This window comes from Manis pentadactyla, chromosome 9 (genome assembly GCF_030020395.1).
Source record: "Manis pentadactyla isolate mManPen7 chromosome 9, mManPen7.hap1, whole genome shotgun sequence".
Classification (NCBI taxonomy): Eukaryota; Metazoa; Chordata; class Mammalia; order Pholidota; family Manidae; genus Manis; species Manis pentadactyla.
In genome coordinates, this window is record NC_080027.1 from 125,756,843 (window position 1) to 125,777,880 (window position 21,038).

At 55.6% G+C, this 21,038-nt stretch overlaps 1 protein-coding gene across 1 annotated transcript in view; it reads right to left on the reverse strand.

The window, feature by feature from the left end:
• The window catches only part of PKP1 (plakophilin 1), a 44,542-nt gene extending 39,324 nt beyond the window's left edge, over nt 1-5,218 (reverse strand). Inside the window, exon 1 of the mRNA XM_036909493.2 lies at nt 4,855-5,218. Within this exon, the coding sequence (XP_036765388.1) occupies nt 4,855-5,056 (202 nt within the window). The 5' untranslated portion in view covers nt 5,057-5,218. The remainder of the gene's footprint in view (nt 1-4,854) is intronic.
• Nucleotides 5,219-21,038: the final 15,820 nt, after the last annotated feature.

Sequence of the window (21,038 nt, forward strand, 5' to 3'; positions counted from 1 at the left end):
ATGACCTCCCCCGGAGATGTTCAGGAGGGGGCAGGGGCTGTGTCTGTGGGATGGCTCAGGTGCCTCAAGGAGGCGAAGGCCAGACATCCTCACTCTCTTCTGTCCAGGCCAGCCGGGAGCACTATAGACTGCCTCCCCGCTCTGGACTTTCCAGAGTCCCAGAAGGGCAAGGCGTCCAGCGCCGCCTCCCCCAGGGCTGTCCTGTGGCTCCTGCCCTTTTCCTGGGCACATGCGCAGAAAGGCAGAGACAAACTGTGCTGTCGTGGCCCGTGTTCTCCCCTCTCCCTCACCAGCATACACGATTCCCATGGGCTCTGCTGGGACATGTTTAAGCCCCGCTCTGCGGGAATCCTGCTTCTCTTTCTGATGCGCTGTTTGTGGCCACCACTGACCCTAAGGTTTGCGCAGAGGGTGGGAGCATCCCACGGGAACAGGCCTGGCACAGGGAGCACAGCAGTGGGTTAGTGTAGGCAAGGGTCAGAATGGGACTCAACACTTGGCTGGGGGTCCAGAGTGAAAAATCTTCACCAGCAGCTACTACACTAGACGTGCATCTGTGAGAGAGAGAGAGAGGTGTGTGCGTGGTATGGTGGTGCTCACCATGCTGGGGCTCCATGTGAGTGAAGGATGGGGGCTAGAACAACAAGTCTTTCACTTTGTTGTGCATCAGAATTGCCTACGAGCTTTTAAAAGTCCTGATGCTCACCCTGTCCCCATACTCACTAAATCAGAATCTCTGGGGTTGGGACCCAGGCATTTGCATCTTAAAAAACTCCCAAATGATTGCAATATGTAGCCACTCTTGACAATAGTGGGTCAGAAGAGATGTTTTGGTATATTAGGTTGTTTACAAGGTGGAAAGTATGAGTGATATACATTGAGGGGAGGAGGCTCTTTGAAGGATAGTATCTATTTCTCAAGAGCATTGCCATCACAGAGCATTTGGGGGATGATCTAATCTGGCCTCTTACAGCTGCCGAGACCCAGAGAGAGGCGGTGCCTTGCCTAAGATCACGCACCAGTTTCAGCGGTACATCCAGACAGAATGCAAGCCTCCAGGCTGGACTCCTGCCACAAGCCGCAAGTTTGGGGGTGTGTAAGGTTTGTGTGTACATGTGTGTATGTGCATGGGTGTGGGTATATATGTGTGCCTACGTGTGTGGTGGTGTGTTCCTATGAAGAACTTCACATGGGATAGCTAACATTCCTCCACTTTAGTTGTTTAAACATCACAAACCTTCTACCCTACCCACGCTGCGTCCTACCTCACTGCACAAGTAGTTCCCAGATTTTTAAATCTAGAACAATCAGCTTATTGATATTCACAGTTTGATGTGTGGGGAGAATAATTTATTTATTTATTTTTCTTTACGTCTCTGCCAATGAGATTAGCAAAGAAGCAGGATCCAGGGAAATGGCATTTGCTGTGGAACACCCTGGAATAGTTGGCATTTTTACATGTGCTCTAACAGGCCAATGGAAATTCTGGCTAACATCTCTACCTCAAGCCAAGATACATCGTAAAGAAACAAGAATGGGTTCGTCCCAAGTGAAGCAGTGTGTTTTGCTGCTGGAACAAGCTAAGCACACATACCCTTCACCATCTCCCATCTCAGCTTTGGTCCTGGGAAACAACTCCAGAAATGATGCCTCTTCTCGGTCTGTGGTCAGGAAAGGACAAGGTTCAGGAGAGTAGAACGCGCAGCCCCTCACTCAGGCAGAGGTTCACGCTGAGACTCAGCCAGACACAAACACCGAACCAGCAAAGGCAGGGTCCTCCGGCAGATAGACCTTCACCCGTGCCGGCCGCCATGCCGGCCCCCGCTAGGCCCCTAGGAGGGCCTGCCAAGTGTCTGCCATGTAAGGGAGTAGATATGGAGGATTAAGGGGCGACGGGTCCCCCTCCAGCCCACTGTCGCCCAATGCCTATCTCTGACCAGTCTGGCTTTTTTAGATGGGAAATGGTACTTCTGAGAAAAGGGAGAAGAACTCCTGGCTCAAGAAGGAGGGTAGGAATCGCAGACGTCTAAGCAGCGATGAGACAACACTGCTAGTGTTAGAATTTCCTGGGAATGGGAAGTGATAGGCCAAAGGGAGCTGATTTCATTAAACTTTGTGTGTGGTGAGTATTCGGGGGGTGGCGGTGGGGCTTGCAGTTGGACCAAATGAGATTCGAGCTAAGCTTTAGGAAGAGATGCCACACGAAGTTATAGAGAACCTGAACGTGGGAACGGGTTGCCTTTCAGGCTGGATGACAGCGTACTGCCCTTCGCTCCCTGACAGCAGGGCAGCCCGCGGCCAGCGCAGGCAGGGACTATCCCACCCTCAGGCAAGTCAAGTTTCCTTAGCAGAGGTCTTGGGCTGAGCAGCCACATGCCACTGGGTTTCCTCCTGCTTCCCGCACAGTCTAGGAGGAAACCCTGATGCACCTGGGGACACTCCGGACACACAGAAGGGCGATACTCAGAGGCCAGTTCAGAAGATCCAGACGGGTGGGCAGGCTCAGAGCGGCCCCCTTCTGCAGGCTCTGCAGGCTGCAGAGACCCCCCCTTCCCTGGGGTCTGCCTGAGGTCTATCTATCTATTTAGGGAGGGCCTGGGCAGAGAGATGGGCATTTGGTGCCAGGCTCTGTCCAGGGGGCTCCTTTCTGCCCCTGGCGGCTCACCTCCCCCCACTGACGAGCTAGAGGAGAACCCGAGTAGGGAGGGCTCTCAGCAAAAGCCTGTTCTTTGGCCAAGCCCACGTTGCTGATTCCAGACTATCCCTCATGGGGGGCAGGGAGTGGTGGCTACTCTGCCCGTCAATTTATGGGGTGCACCTGGCCTCTTTGAGGGGGATGGTTCTTAACCACAGAAGCCCTGGACAGAATCCAGAGGCCGCAGGAGAATCAAAGACCCCAGAGAATCTGACTCTTCACTCTTGGAGAAGGTGATGGAGAATCCAAGTCTGTCCAGGGGCGTGAGGGGAAGTGTGGTCCTTCCACAGCCTCCAGCTCACCCCTCCCAGGAACCCAAGCAGGCACAGGGTACACAAACCAACACAGGACAGAAGGGGCAACGTGAGAATAGGTGGCCAGCGAACGCTTGGGCGGTTCTGACTAGAAGAGTGCAAATCTGATGAGAACAAAGCCAGATAAACCAGAAACACCAGCCCCAAGTGACCTAACCGCCTCTTCCAGCTAGGAGGCCGCTGGGAATCTGGCCCCCTGTGGGAACCTCACCAGGGTTGAGAGTAGGGGGGACACACCTACAGGGCCAGTCCCTGGAGAGCCCCGTTTCTGAAGAGGAACGTGTTAGCTAAGGGACTCAACCCTTACCTGGCTGGAGCCTCCTGGGGGACCTTGGGCTGGAGAAGTGACAGGGAAAGGGAGAGATCCCAGCAGACAGGAGGCACCCACAGAGAGCAGGGCCCGAGGCGGAGCATTCCATGACGGACACTAGGCCCGGATGCCGATAGGTGGGAAGAAGGCGCATGAGGGGCACCTGGGGCTGGTTTAATATTTTTCTGGGACTGGGAAGCTGGGACCTCAAGCCAAGGATGGCACAGGAATAGGAAAGGGACACATAATTCTCGTGCAGAGAAGACAGGAGGTTGGCTTGAGCTGTGACTGGGCTGTGGCCAGCTGGTACCCCAACTACCCAGGCGCCAAACAGAGGAGGAGGTAAATGCTCTGCAGGCCTTGGGTGGGGGTCTGGCAGGAGAGGAAGCGGCGGGCAGGGGTCTTCCTCCTTTCTCTCCTTCCTCTACGTGACCTCCACTCCCCTCCTCCCTCAGAAGGGACTGATTCCATAAATAAATCTTGGTCGACCTGTTAGGGGTTTGCAGTCTGCAGAGTATTAGCATTTCACTACATTTAAATGTAAATGAACATGAGGATTATTAATTGGCGTATAGTTCTTACTGGGAATCCTTTGTGTTTAGTCTAAAGGCTCTCCACAATGCCCCTGTCAGTTCGTGTACCCGTCTCCTTGAGTTTCAGGGGACCTGTCCTGTCCCCTAGCCCCCCACCACTTTGGGGGACCGTGTGGTTGCTGGGTAGGAAGCGGTGGCTGGGCAGGGGAGCACCTAGACTGGACGGGTGCTCGCCAAGAGGCGGAGCAGGGGAGCCCAGTTGCACCCCCGGCCGGGCCCGCCTCATTCGCTGCTCCCCGCCCGACCCCGCACTGCAGCTGGGCCAGCGGGCAGAGTCCAGCGGGACGGGGAGTCTCTGCCTCAGCTACTGGGGCAAGGGCATCCCGCCCCCAGGGGCCCATAGGCCTGGGGAACCTTCCACCCACACCCGCCTCTTCGGGGTGTAAGGCTCCTGCCAATCGTCCTCCAAAGGCCTGTGCCGCTCCCTGCGCCACGTTCTCCCTCTGAACCCCCACCCCGGCCGCAGCGACTCCCTCGCCCGGTCCAGCAGCCAGGCGCTGGCCCCAGCTGGCCTGGGATCCCGCCCGCCCGGACGCCGCTACGTGCTGAGGGCGCGGGGACGCGAAGCCAGGGAGCGGTGGGGCGGGGGTGGGAGTGGCAAACAGCGCAGGGAGCCCTGCGGAGCCGGGGCAGGACAGGACGGCGTGGGGGCGTCTGTTCCCTTGAACAGGATCGGGAAGAGAGAGCCTGCCCGGCCCAGGGCTCGGGCCCGGGGACGGCTGCGGGAGGTCCTCAGCGTCCCCGCGCGCTGGCTGTGTCCCCGCAGTGGGCCACCCTCGCACCCACTAGCTCGTGGATCGCGAGGGCCGGTCGCCGACCACGGCTCCATCCTGCCGGAACCCTGCCTGGGGCCGGCACTCCCCGGTCTCGCTGCAGCCCCGGGAAGCGCGCCACCTCCGGTCCCCGCTGCGCGGTTAAGGCCAACGCGCGCGGAGCACCCACCTCGGTTGGAGTGGCTCAGGGTGGACGCCTGCGAGGACTTGGACTTCTGCCGCTTGACGGTCATCATCACCTGCTCCTGCACGCGCTGCCGGCCCGACGTGCCTGTTTTCATCTTCTGGTCCGACGGCAAGGCCAGCGTCGAGTTGTCCTGGTCCGAGAAGCACTCGTGCGCCAAGGCGGTCTTGAGTGGCGAGTGGTTCATGGCGGCGGGAGGCGCGCGCGGGCTGGGGTCTGAGAGCAGGTCGGCGCGGCAGGTGCGGCGGCGGGCGGGACGAGCGCGTCTCCTCTCAGCGGCTCCCTGTGGCCATAGAGTGCGAGGTCCGCGAGAGGGCTGCGGGCGGCTGCTCCTGGCGCCTCCGCCCCGCCCCGGCTCGGCCCCCGCCCGGCCCCGGCGGGGCCCGCCTCCGCCAGACTGGATACACCGCCCCTGCCCTGCGCCTCCGCCGCGGGAGCGAGCGCCCCGGGGGCACCTTCCTGTTCTCCGCCCCTTTCTCCCCCTCCGCTCTCCCCTCGAGAGTCGCCCCTCTGTCCCCTTGCTGCTTGCTCATGGTGCAAACATGTGCTCATCTCGGAAACCAAGGGGATTTTCCTCTAGGAAAAATGAGGTTTTCTTGACCAGGCCCCAGGAGAGCCAGAAACCCATTTTCCTCCGTCATGGCGGAGACCAGCCCGGTCGGTGGGGGCCCCCAGGCTGACGGCAGAAGCACAGCTCCCGTCCAAAGGGAGGGGGTGCTCAGTTCCTCCGGGAAGGCTGGTGCTCTCTCTAGGGCAGTTTGCAACCTGAAGGGAGGGGGGGATGGGATGGATGTGGGGGTTGCACGAAGCCAGCACTGAGGACCAGGCTTGAGATTACAAACCCACGGGCTAGTGCAGCTCTCATGCGTGGGCATGCCAGAGGACAAGGCTGTGAAGTGCGTCCTCTCTGGGACTCCAGACCTGGCCCCTAAAATGGTGCAGGCACATATCAGGGGCTCAATAAAAAATATTTTTGAATGGATGAATGAATGAAGACTAGCTAATTTAAAGTAACTTAAGTCTAATTTGTATCCTACCCAGATCCTTACTGAAAAACTGGACGGCTGCCTACCCCATAGAACTACCCCACTATGGACTTACTATTCTAGGACTTGTGTGCATTCTACATACACACACCTGGGGACAGGTGTAGTGGTGTTCTGTTCATGTAGCATTATCCTCAGGTACAGAAGTAGCCTAAGCCAGGGAATCTGGTGTGTCACAGGAGCTGAATATTTTTAAAACTACTTGATGGAAATCTTTCTAGATGGCATCACACCCTGCCTTTCCTCCTTAAGCAGAAGGTCCTGAACACATTTTATGCACTTCTTGAGGACTCAGGGCTCCCATTCTGGGCGTCCATTACTGAATGTGTAGTAGAGAAACCAGGTCAGCTTCTTAGTTTTGGGGTCTCCTCCGCCTGTGTTAGGAGATCATGCCTGTCACTTCAGCTATTATTTGTAACTGCCACTCACAGCTCACGCACCTCACCCCTACTCTGCCGCTCTAATCTGCAGAGGACTAAGAATCGCTGCTTCTTGGGAATTAGGAAGGGTGGAGAAGCCTGAGGGACAGCCCCAGGGACCACATGAAGGGCACTTGCTCACTTCCTGAGAAGTGGATGTTGTCTGCAGGGAGCCCCAGCTTTTCCCCATAATGCATTTCTGGTAGCCACGTGCAGAGCAGAATATCATAAAGCAGATCATAGCTCCCAGTGGAAATAGCTTTATAATTGAAGGTGTGTTCCTAAGAACTTGGTGTCAAACAAACCAGAGATGTGACCAATAATATGTCACAGATACAAACGTTCAACACCCGTAAACCTCTATCATCGCTTAAAAATGTAAGATTCTGCTTCCGGCCATGACTGTCAGGCTGACTGGAGCCCTGGACACCATCCAGCCCAGCCTCTGAATTTTCCTGATAAGGAGAGGAGGCCGCTTGCTTGTGGTCACTCAGCTAACACATGGCATAGCCTCCATTCTCATCAGGCCTGGTGACTCCTGGCCACCAGTGCTCTTCCCTCCACACTATCTGACCTCCCTTATAAAAGTCCTATAAAATGGGCATTAAAGTACAGGGCACACTGATTGCATACGGGACCTCATGTGCTATAAAGTATACAGGACAGCGCATAAAAATACAGTCCCATTGTAGCATGCATTGGGCCTACCAAAAACTTAATGTGCTAGCTATAGGGTGTAAATGTTAATTATGTCTTTAAGTAATGATAATTTTGCTACCTTTAGGATGTAGAAGGGCTCTGAAGGAGGTGATTGGAGCAGCCCAAATGGCTATAAAAGGCCATACTTAGGCCCTGGAAGCTGAGGCTGATTATCTTTAAAATAGTTTCCATGTATGAAGTTTAGTTTTTCTAGATGCTTCTCAAATTATTTTGATATTTGATAGCTAGCATTTGCTGTGTGTCTGCAAGCACCACGACTACAAACCAGGCAAGGTTCTGGCCCTTTCCAGGGGCCACCTCATTCTAATCCTTATAATGATTCTGTGAGTTGGGGACTAGAGCCATCCTCTTTCCTCTTCACATAAAGAAACTGAGAATCAGTGAGGTCACCGAGCTGGTGAGTGGCAAAGACAAGGCTAACCACAGGCAGCCTGGGTGCAGAGCCTGGGCTCTCAGTGGCGGGGCCACACTGCTTCCTCGGGGCTTCCCCACAACAAGCAGTGGGCTCGAAAGCCCACTTCTGTGGGTCAGTCTGTTAATAGCATCCCTTTCCATCAGAGGGCATGAAAGGCAGGCCACCTGGGTTCCAGTTCCAGTTATGTCACTAGCCAGCTTCATGGTGCTAGATAAGTCCCTTCTGTCCCCATCACTAGACCTGTGAAGTGCAGAAGTAGATTTGCTGGGTCACCCAGCTCACTCTTGCCCTCATGCTGTATAGTCTCAATGTGAATTGTGGGGATTTGCAGAGCAGGAGAATCTTGAATTGGGTCCTCTGGATAATATTTGCTTGGTCTGTCCTACCCCCCAGCATCAAGTGAAGGCAAGTCTGAAAGTGGATAGCGGGGCCACTAATACTTGCAGGGCTGTGCTAGACACCCCAACCTGTCTACTCCGCCTATATTATGCCATATAATCCTCCCAAAAATCCCAAGGAGGCCTTGTTTTGCTGCTGAAGAAACACACTCAGAAAGGTTGTCAGTGGTGAAGCCTAGATTTGAACCAAGGTCGGACTTCCCACTGGGAGAAGGGAAGGAAGGGGGAGTCAGTCTCATGTTTTGGCCGGAAGTAGGCAAAAGGTATATTCAGGCTGGAGAGATGGGTTTGGGGCTTAAGTGTATGGTTTTGAACCAGCAAGTCAGAACTTTTCCCTTCAGTCCTCTCTTTTGCCTGCCTGAGCCCGGCTCCATGTAGGGCTGTGCTTCAGAAACAGGCCGGAGAAGAGGGTTACGCTGCTAAAGGGAAGAAGAGAGGTCACCAAGGTGCTGTCACATGAGCTGGACACTGAAATGCTGTGCTTGCAGATGACTTCCAGAACATATTTTTACATGGTGAAAAAATTATAATGGGTATATGTAAATGTGAGTTTAGAGGGTGTGGGGGGTATGGGGAAAGCATCTTGAAAGAAGTTAATTTTGACTTGATTCTGAAACAGGATGAGTACATTTTCATCCTCAAAGGCATTTCTGAACCACAAATGGATGCAGACACCCCCAGGGAGCTGGAAGAGGTGACCTTCTTTTATGAACCTCTCAGCTTGGCAGGATGACCCAGCCTCATTCGACCCAGTTCTTCTGCAACTGACTGCTGTTCTTCCTGTCACCTTTGGACTTTTGGACAGTGGCCATGGGTCAGCTATCTGGCTGAGTTCCTTAGTGGGTCAGCTTGCAGGCTCCTCAGTGGCTGCCTAATTCAGGAAACATAACCTTCCTGATGACTACACTGCACCTCCCCAGTCTCTAAATAGCCTCCTTTGTCATTTCGGTTCCCCATTAGCCCTCAACCACTTGCCCCATGCCCATGCCTGCCTCTGTTGCCTTTGCACATGGGCTGTTTCCGCGGCGTAGAGCGCTCTCAGGCGGTCACTTAAGTAACGGTTAAGCACCTGGAGGGCTGTCCTGCTCCCACAGGGCTTATATTCTAAGGGCGTAGACAAAGAGTAAAGTTGTAATGGAGCTAGCAAAATGATCACGAATTATATTAAATGCTGTAAAGGAAGTGAATGAGGAGTAGATGTGAATGCAGAGAGGGGAGCCGTTGGCCATGGTGGTCAGAGAGGGGTGTTTACACTGACCTGAAGCAGGGCAGGTAGCTGCCCACCTCGGGAGCGGTGGGAAGAATCCAGGCAGAGGTAACAGTGGGTGTAATGACCGTGAGTCCGTCATGTCCTCGGAACCGACAGACCAGTGTGGCCTTAGTACAGGGAGGGAGGGGATGGGGGCACAAGGTGGACACAGAGGCGGGCAGGCCGTGCTGCCCTGTACCACTTTCTGTGTCGATGGAAATGCTCTGTATCTGTGCTGGCTGTTCAAATAAGTCAAAAGAAATGCAGCACAAAGTTTTGTTCCTCAGACACACTAGCCACAGTGTAAGTGCTTCATAGCCTCATGTCGCTAGTGGCCACAGTACAGGACAGGGCGGGAGCATGCTGGCCCTTGACAGCTCTGCCTGGGGCTTGAATTTTATTCTAAAGGAAAGAGAAGCCATTGAGAGGCTGGGCAAAAGGATGACGAGAAACTACCACCCCCCTGCCCTCCTGCCTCTTGTCAACTTGTCAATCCTCTTTATCCTTGCTGAGAAATTCCCAAACTAACTTCAGTACCCCTTCCTCGTGCCTACCTGTGCGACAGCCCCTGTCTCACGTCACCATGTCCACGTGTCCACATGACCTGGAGCAGCCTGAGGCAGGAAATATGTGCTATTCAAGTTTCTTCTCCCACTCTCCACATTACTGGTACACCCTGGGTGCTCAATAAATGTTTATTTTATTGAACTGCACCCACCCTCTTATTCCAGAGCAAGGCTGTGTCCCTGTCCTTCGCTGGGTGTGCTGGCTAATTCAGGCTCAGCGCATCTGGGTAAAGACTTGACCTTTCTAAGGCCAGTTTCTCTGTGACCTTTGCCCTCATCTCCTGCCGGTTGGAGTGCCCTCAGGAATGCACTCACAGCCCCCACCCCATCTTTCTGGGCTTCACCAGAGGTCAGGGAACCTGCCTTTCTCACTTCCTAAGGGAAATTCACACTAGGAAGTCAGAATGTGTTCACCCCGCTCCCCTACCCTAGTCATCTCAGAAGAAACCCATCTAGGAAGTGATTTTCCCAAGGATATGAATAACAAAACTCTGCAGTGACCTCTCTCAGGTCCTGAATGCCCTCAGGGTACCCAGGAAGGAATGGACCAGACCGTCTGCCTGCCTCCTGGTATGAGTGCCTGCAGCAGACCCGCGGTACAGGATGTTGTCCTGGAAGGGACAGAGGGTGCAGGGACAGGCTCTTAGGTGTGCTTGGGAAGCAGGAAGGTGGCGGGTTGGGAACAGCAGGCCATGCCCCACGCCCTGGCATGCACACCGATTGGAAGATCGGAGCCTGTGACTATGGACCCATGAGGGCTGGGGCCAGATGGGTGGCCTGTGCCCAGTCACACGACCTGCTCTGCTCTGGAAGGAGATGAGGGGGCAGGGCTGGAAGGGGGAGGAGAGAGAGCAAGGGGATGGGGTGCAGCCTGGATGAGTCCAAGGCGGGTCAGGCTGGGCTGGGGAAGGGGCGAGGCCAGGGTGTGCACCTAGGGCTCCCCGCCTCTCCAGGGCTCTCTCAGAGCTGCCTTTCTGGTCTCTCTGGGTGGGGTGGGTGGGGCAGTGGCCAGGGAGGGAAGGAAGGTGATGAATAACAGAGTGACCCAGCCCCATCCCAACTGGCTGCAGTCAGCACTAGATTTGTTCTGCGCCTGGCCCCTCTGCTAACCCAAAATTCCGGTTCTGTCCTCGTGAAGCTGGCGAACCCAGGGTGTGCCCTTCCCTCTGCCTCCTCCCCCCAGCAGGCAGTGCTGTTTTGCAAACCCTTCTAGGACTAGAGCTCTGGGCCTGAGCCTAGCCTCAGGATTCTGGGGGTCCCACAGCTCCCTGCAGGACCAAAAGCCACTTGAGCGCTGACTCCAGGGCCTTCCCAGGGAGGCAGCCTGGGAAAGCCAGAACGGGGGCTTGGAGTGAATAGAGCAAGGTTTGCACCCCTGCTGTGTGACCTTGAACTAATCAGTTAACCTCTCTCTGTACCTCAGTTTCCTCATTTGTAACAGAAGGTTAGTCACACCTACCTGGCACGTTTCTTGGGACATAAATATAGATAAAACGTCTAGCACAGTGTTTGGTACCTGTAGGTGTCTAATGATGAACAGAACTTCCTTCGTCTCCCCTCTAACTGCCCTCTCTTCCAGACTCTCCACTTTACAGGATGGCCCAGGGCCCGGGCCCCAGCTCCGGCCGCTCCTCCTTGGTCTCGGGCCCTCACTCGATCCTCCCCGGGGAGGTGGCCATGCCTCCTTCCGGGTCCTGCTCACAGCCTCTCCCCCATCGCCCCTGCCTTCCCCTCCTCCCACCCCCTGGTGTCCAGGTCCTGCCTCCCCACTGTGGGGATACGGGTCCCCTGCTTCCTTTGGGGGGGAAGGGCGGTGGGGGGCTGGGCGACCAGCCTGAGGTTAACCGGGAAGCCAAGGCAGGAGGGGAGTCCAGGGGCGGTTCTGGGGGCACCACCCCCCGCGGGCCTGGGAGAACAGGATCGCTGGCATCGGAAGGAGGAGCAGCAGCCCGGGAAAGGCCTTGCGAGCTGCGAAGCTGGCGAAGCCGGCGGCAGGGCAGGGGTGCGCCTCAAGAGCTGGGCAGGCCCCCGCGCGGCCGCTCACAGTCACCGGCCCGGCCCGGCCCCAGCCCCGCGCAGCTTCCATGGTAATTGGCTGAGTCACCCACCCGCGCCTGCAGACAGGGCGGCCACACCCGAGGCAGCTGGCACCCCGACGGTGTTTCTGCTCTGAGCTGCTGGGCTGGCAGCCTGCCAGGCCATGGATGGGCACTGATGGAGTGCCAAGAGCTCCAGGGCCTTGGGCCAGGCTGACCTGCTGAGTGGTGGAGCCTCCTGTCTGCATTGCCCTGTCGCCATGGCCAGAGCCTCCTGTGGACGGCCCGGTCCAGGTGCTTTTTATTAGGAGTGCCAAGCAGCAGGCCATGCATCTCCCAGATCTGCACACAGTAGGGCCCCAGGTTTCGAGCTGCTCACCAAAAGTCTGTAGTCTCCCACCCCCCAGGCTGAGTTAGGAACCACTTCTGCTGGCTTCCTTGCCGGGCAGGGCTGCCTCTCTATCTCTGCCCATTCAAGGCCCATCAGAGCCCTGCCCGCCAGCCCAACTCAAATGCTCCCACCTCCCCTACTAGCCCCCAGATGTCCTGAGCTGGAAGCAACTCCTCCCTCCCCTAACTCTTAGGGTAACCTGCACCTGTCTTGTGCCACTTAGCACGTCGCTTTGCCCTGGTGCTCGGTGAGCTCTGCCTCCCTGGCAGGCCACCCAGTGCCCTGAATGCTGCAAAGGCTAGGGGGGAATTTAACCTCACTGCATCTGTGTGTCCTGTTATGGCATCTCTGTGACCAGACACCTCTTTGGGCACCTTTCTGCTCCCATTGTCCCCCACCTTTTTCTAGGCCATATCATCACAGCAAAGGCCTTGACTTCAGGCCCTGCAGTGGTTGATGCTGGACCTGGGCACATTTTGGCAAAGAGCTCTTGAGGAAATGGGGGGTTTGGTGGCACCTGGACCCTCCAGCCATCTCCAGTCTTCGCGTCCACTGGCTCTGCAGCTGCTGGGGAAGCAGGGTGGAGGCGCAGGGGGGCCGGGCTGGGCCTGGAGTGTGGGCGGAAGCTGGACCTCTCATTCCTTTCCAAAGGAGCCTCTAGACGTGCTTTGTATCTGCCAGTCTCGGCCTCTGTGAGTCTGCTCTGGGAGCCCCTCTCGTCCTAAGGAAGACCCCGGGTGACCTCCATCACAGACCATTCTGTCCCCTACGCCACTGGTCAGCCAATCAAGGGTCACTGGGATGGGGTGGGCAAGAGGGGACAGCTCAGGATTCCTCTGGTGAGTTCTGGACTCCGGCTGAAGCCAGACATGCCTGCGCCGTGGCGCTCAGCCCCAGAAGTCAGTGCGGGCATGCAGAGGGGCTGGGGGTGGGTGTGCCGTGTGACAGCTGAGATAGAGTTTAGAGGCTTTTGGGAAGCAGGGAACACTGGAGACCACGGAACCGTGGGAGGCCAGCATGTAGTCCAGGGCAAAGAGTTTGCTCTTAGCACCGCAAAGGGAGGTCATGGGATGGCTCAGATGAGGGAGCGTGTTTGGGGTTACTTGCTGGCCGGGACTTTTGCCTCTGCTTTCATCTTTTTGTGCATAAAACCACAGGACCGTTTCACATCCATCTATCTCTTTACAGTCTACAGAGTGGTTTTCTGACCTTTATCTCTTGGGATCTGCCCATCAATTTCTTGAGAGAAGTGTCCACCCCTGGGTCACCCCCCGGTAAGGAGGGAGACTGAGCCTCACAGCAGCTGCGTGACTTGCCCGAAGTCACTCTTGGCTAGTGACCGGAGCTGATTCTCAGAGGTCCTTCCTACAACCCAAGCCCAGTGCTTTTCCACCACACACACTGAAAAAACATTTCTAGGGTGGAGAGAGCTGCGAAGTACACTGTCTTTGGGGACATTAGGCAGATTGGATGGTGTCCTCCCCCTCCAAAAACATATATCCACGTCCTGACCCCCAGGATCTACGGCTGCAGTCTTATTTGGGAAAGGGTCCTTGCAGGTGTAATTAGGGAAAGGATTTTGAGATGAGGTCATCCTGGATTCGGGGTAGACCCTAAATCCAATGACGAGCGTCCTTCCCAGAGAAAGGCAGGGGGAGACTTGGGACATTAGCAGATGGAGGCAGAGGCTGGAGTGGCGCGGCCACAAGCTGGAGTCAGTGCGGAATGGGTCCCCTCAGAGCCTCCAGAGGGAACCCGCCCTGGGACTGGGAGTGAACACATTTCTGTGGCTCAGACACCACGTGTGCGGCCATTCGTGTGGCTGCTCTGGGAAGCAGAGACCCTCACTCCGGGACTCGGTAATTGGCATGAGCTGTCAACTTCTCCCGGCAAACCAGTCAGCAAGTGGCACAGTGGGGGCGTGAGGCCCAGGGCCACCCCTGGGGGGCTCCCCACCGCGGCGTGGTGCCTCAGCAATGACAGCGCGCTAGGCTGGCATGGGGCAGCCAGCCACCCACCCTCCGCCCTCGCCCATGCTCCAACTCGTTTGGTTTCAGTCTGTACCAAGAAAAGGATGATTCTCCGGCAGCTCTGGGAAACGTGAGGTGGCCACAGGCCACGTCCCTCCCCACCAGGAGGTACTTATGAAGCCAGTTGCACCTCCGCCCAGAAGTCAGAGGGGCCCAGCCCCTAATAACTGCCAGCTTCGTGGCCCTGGCCGCCCTCCTCTTCACATTTCCCCACGTCCCGGGACATCTTCAGGCAGTCAGCAGAGCGCAGCCACGATTAAACGCAGCAAGAAAACATAATAGCACTTCATCTTTCAATGGGGCCTTTTATTCTGAAAGCTCAGGCAGTTTTATAAGGCTGTGGAGGCCCCCCTTTTAGATGGGTAAAGTGAGGCACTGTCCCAGAAGGCAGCCAGATAGGGCTCTGGCCAAGCCTCTGGTCAGTCAGTGCTACTGGCCAAGAACGTGGCTCTGAAGCTCCACCCTCATTTTTCAGGTCTATGGCTTCAGTTGGAAGGTTAGTTTTATCAGAAAGTCCTCAGGATTTGCTCTGCCTTCTTAGAGAGGGTCAAGATGGGGCTCAGCCAGCCTCCCCGGCTTACTGAGCAGTGGGAGGTGGGGGGGCATGAGAAGATGGGTGTTGAGGTAGAAAGAGTGTCCACAGGGAGTCCTTGGTACCCCCCTTCACCCAGGGCAAAGCGGAGTTCTGGGCCTGGCTTGGCCGCCCACTTACTGTGTGACTTTGGACAAGTTGTTTGCCCTCTCTGGGTCTCAGTTTCCTTGTCTGGAGAATGAGGGGTTGGGGTAGATGCGCTGTCAGTGCTCCCAAACCTCACCGTGCTCGACTCACCCAGAAATCGAGCTCAGGGGACTCTGGTTCAGCAGGCCTGGGCGGGGCTGGGGCTCGGGTCCGACAAGCCCTGGGGCGGCGCTGCCTCTGGTCCTCAGACCTCGCGGAGAGTTACAGGTTGCAGGGCAGGTCACCTGACCACCACCTGCGAACGTCGTCGTCGCCTGCCCCAGCATGCTGTTTGGAGAACAAATCTGATGCTGTGTATCAGAGCACTTTGTAAGCTGTAAAGTCCTACAAATTTATGTTTTTTAAAAGATCACCAATAACGTGATAAGCAAGACTTCCGAGGAGCCAGGGACTTGGTCCAGACCCACCAAGAACCCATCACCAGCTAAGGACGTCTTGGGCAAACACGTCATTTCTGTAGGCCTGTGAAATGGGGGTCACAGCAACCACCTCACGCTGGTTATGAAGATTAGATGAAATGAGATCGTTGAGGAAAGCAAGTTACAGAGGAGCCCGCACACAGAAGACCCTCGGCCACCACTCCTCCTCCTGACCATTTTCCCAGGTACAGGGTGGGGACAGCCAGGGGCAGGCTGCTGCTGCTCCCCTCACCCTCACCTATTCTTTTCCCTCCCATCCTGGACTCCATCCTTAGTCCCCAAGGCCCCCAGGGTCCTGGGCAGGCTCCTCCACTGTGCTGCTGCCCCGGAGGCTGGACCACCAGCTCCCTCTGCCAAGCCCCCTGGAGAGGCATCTGTGTGCAAGGCCTTGGCTATGCCAGCCGCAGTTCAGGGGTTTGGGTGGGAGGGATGGCAGCGGGCTCAGGTCAGGGGCATCTGCCTTTCCTTTCCCTTAGGACACTGCCTGCTGCCCGAAGGAGCTTGGCTTCAGCGGGAGCAGTGGTCAGTCTTCAGTCTCCATGGCATTGAGGACTATGGTTGTGAGCAGGCGGTGAGAGGCATGCTGCCTGCTGGGTGCTGGGGCCACGCTCGAGCCCCCACCCCCTCAACAGCAGGGGCTCCCTGGCAGTGGCTTCTCCTTTCTCCACTCGCACCTCGGCATCCTGTCCTCTCCCGTAGGCTCATGGACAGGGTGGACACTGACAGCCTGAAGCGGCAGCTTGCGGCGCCCCAGAGAGGCTGCTAGCACAGACTCTCCCAACCCATGCAGTGAAGCCTGGCTGTGTCTAAACAGAACAATTACCCTAATTGCTGTTTCTGCGAATGATACCGTAGTCATTGGTCTGACAATAGGATAGGCATTACTCAGCCCTAACTGGCCGGCCAGAGCCTGAGCCACTGCAGGCCGGGCTCCAAGGGCCCCCGAGGCCCAGCCCAGAGCCGTTTGAAGCTAGAGTCGCTCGGCACCTGAGCCGGGCCTCCGGGGTCTCTGACTGTAAGTGGGATATGTCTCAGTTTCTAGGTCTGTGGATGCCTAATGTTTACACAATATACTTAAATGTGCAAAAGAAGTAAATTTCCTTACTGTCTATGGAACTCACAGGCTTCCTTTCCGATTCTGATGATGGTAGGGAATCGACAGCACAAAGCAAACCAACCCGCCCATTTAAGGTACTTGGGGAGCTTATTTATAGCAATCTCTTTTGTTTTCACTTCCAGTCCTTTGGGCAAGTGATCAACTCAAAATCGAAACTCCTCTGCAGAGGGTGCCCCCAAGGCGCCCTCACGGCGTTGGAGAGCGGGGGTCTGCGCTGCTCTCTGCCTTCGGGCTGCAGGTCCACTTGCCGTGTCTGAGGGTTGCTCCCAGGGACGGTGGCCATCTTCCTTGCTGGCCAGACCCCACCCCATCTCAGCTTTCATGCGCCCAGAAGCTGCCCTGTGTTCTGGCACAACCAAAACTCCACCCTACCCTGGGTGTGCCACCCTGCAGTCTTCTGGCTGCTTGGCCCTCTCCAACGGTGACTGCTTGGCAGATCTGCCAGTCGGCACTAGGCGCCTTTGCAGCATCCTCAGGGGCCCACGGGACCTTCTGGAAGCCCAGCATGCCTCAGAAAGGCCATGGCAGCCTGGGGCAAGAGCACAGGACCGTGCTTCCTGGCATGTCCCTCAGTCGTTCATGACCTGCTGCCTGGTCCTTTCTTGGATGTGGCCCCGTAGGAACCGCTGGGCTTTGCTGAGGGGCTTGCAGTTTTCTAGGTCTATATCCTAAGAAGAGGCTCCTGAACAGGGATCCCCACTAAACCTCTCTGGGTGTTCCCACCCCTGACTCACACATCTTCCCTCCCCTGTCTGGAACCCAAGGGTGGGAAGGAGGGCCGGACTCTCAGGTCTCCCTACCTTTTCTGCCCCCTCTCCCAAGCCACAGAAGGCTTTTCTCCTTCATTGTCCCCTTTTCTACATCCTTCCCTGGGCAATGAGTGTCCTAGATTAACCGAATTGCAGAGGAAAATCTGGATGCCATTAAGAGAGATTTGAAAAGCAGGAAGCACGTCAAACAGAGCACTCACAGCCGGGGTAGGGGGACACGCCACAACACGGGACAGAGGGACTGGTCGGTCCAAGCACAGCGCCTTCCTTGGTCTGCCCCTTCCAGGCAGACAGAGCACGGGCAAAGACAGGGCTCTGCGAGCAGCTGGGGAGCTGGGGCTGCGGGCAGAGCCGGGGGAGCCCCGTGTCATGAAAAGGAGTGGATGCACCAGGATCAGGGCCCGTGAGGGCATACGGGGAACTCTGGAGTCGGGCCCTTTTTCTGAGAGCAATTTCCCTCTACAGGTCACATGCACACAGCAGCAGCCGGTGCCCAGGACCCTGTGTATACGGGGCTCTGCCCTCGGCCGGGTGGGCCAGCCTCACCTCAACGGCTCTGAATACAGACCTGGGGCCGCACGAGAGTGAGCTTCCCTGGGCAGCAGGGACCCCGCTGTCCACCACGCTGACCGGTAGGCAGAGAGCCCAGGGCACAGAGAGGGACGCAGAGAATGGAGCAGGGCCACACGGGGGAGGGCAGGGAGATGAAGGGAGAGTCCCAGAGGAGTCCTGGTCCCTGATTCCAGGCCACTCAGGTGGCCTTGCAGTGTCCCCTTGTTCAGGACCCAGGATCACTACTACTGGACCGTGTTGAGCAGGGGAGGGGCCTGGTCCACGGGAATAAAAGCGGTGAGGAAGCACCACCGTTTGCCAGGGACCCCCACCTTCTGGTCACGCCGACCCACGGGGCCCTCTTGGCCGCCAGCCGGGGCCCAGCCCCTCTCAGACGCTTCCTGGGGACACTTCCCTGTGGCGGAACCTCTGTGAAAAGTAAATCATCCTGGGACCTGGACACAGAGCTCATGGTACAATGGAGTCTGGCTGCAAAGGGAAGAGGAACCAGAGGCCTGTCAGGCCCTGTGGTCCCCGAGCGTCCCCTCCTAGGGAACAGCTGGGAGGTGGTGCTGGGTCATGGCAGGTGTGGACTAATCCTCCCCAGCCTCCCAGAGCGGCTGCTCAGGTAGCCAGATAGGGTCTCTCCAGCAAAGCTGGGCTCCTACCAGGGAGGCTGCCAAGGAGCCGGTCCAGGGCCAGCACAGGGAGTCCCTCAAGGCTCCTAGGCACAGCCCCCTGGCACGGGGAGGACTCGGTCGCTTCCACACGCTCCTTCAGCCCAGTTTCACCACCAGGCCTCCTTATCCTAGTCAATGTCTGTTAAACTAGAGAGGTAAGAATTGTCTGACAATACTTCTTTAAAGGGCACATTTTAGGAACCACCCAAGTCTGGAGTGAGGCCTAAGGATCTACATTTTTAAGGAGTATTCCAAGTCTAACTAACTTTGCTGCACATTAAAAAAATTGTGAAAACATATGCATGATATAGAATTTACCACTTCCACCATTTTTAAGTGCGCAATCCGATGGCATTAAATGCATTCCACTGGTGTGCCACTGGCACCCCCATCCGCCCCCAGAGCTGTTCCATCCCAAACAGAAACGCTGCAGCCACGGGGAATAGCACCCCCTCGCCCTCCCGCCCCCACCCCACGCCCCGTGACTCTGCCCTACTTGGTCTTTGTGAATCTGATTTCTGGGTCATGTGAGAGGAATCACATTCGCCCTCGCGTCTGGCTTGTCTCACTGAGCATGATGTCTTTGTGGTTCATCTATGCTGCAGCCTGTGCCAGGCCCTCCTTCCTTTTTAAAGCTGAGTAATATTTCTGCTGTACGTTTCTGCTGCCTTTGGCTTATTCACGCACCTGTCAAGGGCGTCTGGGCTGCTTCCCCCTCCGGGCTGTTGTGAGTGACACTGCTGAGAGCACAGGCGTGCGAGCCCTGTCTGAGCCCCTGCTCGCACTAACCCCCCAGCCCCTTCTCACTGACGCCGCCACTCCGCCCTTCCGCCTCCCATCACATGGAACACCTTCGTGCTTCCTGTCTCCCAAGTCCTATCCTACTTCCCTTGCCTCTTCTGAACCTACCCACACTTCATGAAGGCCGGCCTGGGAGGCAGTACGGGGGCTCTGGGGCCGGACAGGGTGGTGCTCGCGTTCTGTCTCAGAAGCTCACCAGGCCATGTGTTCGGACCAGTTACCTAACTTCGCCCAACTTCAGTTTTCTCACCAACAAAAGGAAATCCATGAAAACTAACTTGAGGGATAGTTAGGAGCGTTCAATGTGAAGATAAGTGTAAAATGCCTCACACAGAGTAGGTATTTAATAAATGGTGGCATTTGTTGGAATTATTCAAGAAAGCTTTTCCCAGCAAGGTGGACCTAAGGTGTGGACCTTTGCGAAGGAATCTCTGCGCCCAGAGAAGATGGGATAAGCGACCGCCTCCCCATGCTGAAGTGACCTGAAGGTTTTCGCTCATGTGATATTAATTAGTGGCAAGCAAACTCTCAGGATTTAACGAGTTATGTTTTCTGAGTAACCTCGGTTTCTCTTGTAATTAAAACACATTTTCTCTTGTTCTGTCCTCAATAACCTCCCAGAACTGCTGTGGAGAATCCTCTGTAATTATATATATTTAAAAAGTCTCTCAGGGCTTGAGGACTTCATACAGTGCGAGCCTCTGATCACTCTAGCTAGAGCTCGGACGTCCAGTGGTGCGTGCCCGTGTCCCGCTGTACCGGGGGGTTGATGTAGCTCAGCCCTGTCTGCAGCATGCCCCAGGCGTGAGGCCAAGACTTACACGCAGGAGGCAATCCAGGGAGCAAGACAAGACTGATGTGATTCATCCGTTTTATATCAAGGCTAATAGAGGGTGTGGACAGAGCTGCTCATGTTGGCATAAGCAATCTGAAAAAGAAATGGCACAGCTATGTGAAAATATACAGTGGGAGACAGGAAGGAAGGAAGGAAGGAAGGAAGTGGCATCAAAAAGATGGGGGAAGAGCCCAGACTGGAAGAAAACCTAAAGTGAAAACAGAAAATTCCACAGTCGTGTTTCATGGTTCAGGGAGTATGGCGATCCAATTTCCAAAGACTAGACAATACTAAAACCGAAGGGGGATGAAGAGAGATGGCAGGGCCAGGGACACACCTTGAGAATTAAATACAATTACTTATCTAAGAAATGATTTAGAAACAACAACATGTAAGGCTAACAATAGAAGGGTACAAAGGAGAGCCTCCCACCATTGTGATCGATTCACAGAAAGGGAGACAGAGATAAAAGCTGTTAGAGAGAAGCTGGTAGGTTTGTTGGACAGAAAATAAATAAAGATGACTGAATATAAAAATAATTAATATCCCTAAAGTTGAGAACTGTACACATGAAATAGAAAAGGTATTTAGGGCTATTGAGCAGAAAAGTTTTCCGTTAAATAAAGGAAGGACTGGGTTTACTGATGGACTGGGCACAGGCCATACAGAAAAAAGAGATAGAGAACGGTCAATATTAAGACGTAGCCTGTTTAAGCTACTGAACTTAAAGCATCCAGAATTTTTCAGGAGTACAGGCAGAAATAAACAAGTCACGACAAGAGGGAAGACTCGGGTTAGCTCAGACTTCTCCGTGTTCAGTGCCAGAAGACCGCGAAGTTACGTTCACAAAATCAGAGGGAAAGAACGCATGCCCCCCACACTCCCCACCTGCAAGGTCTGAAGGCAGCAGGGGGTCCTCAGATGAAAGAGCCTCTTTTGGAAACACTATCTGACGATAAAAGACAGATGTCAAATATGTGTTTTCA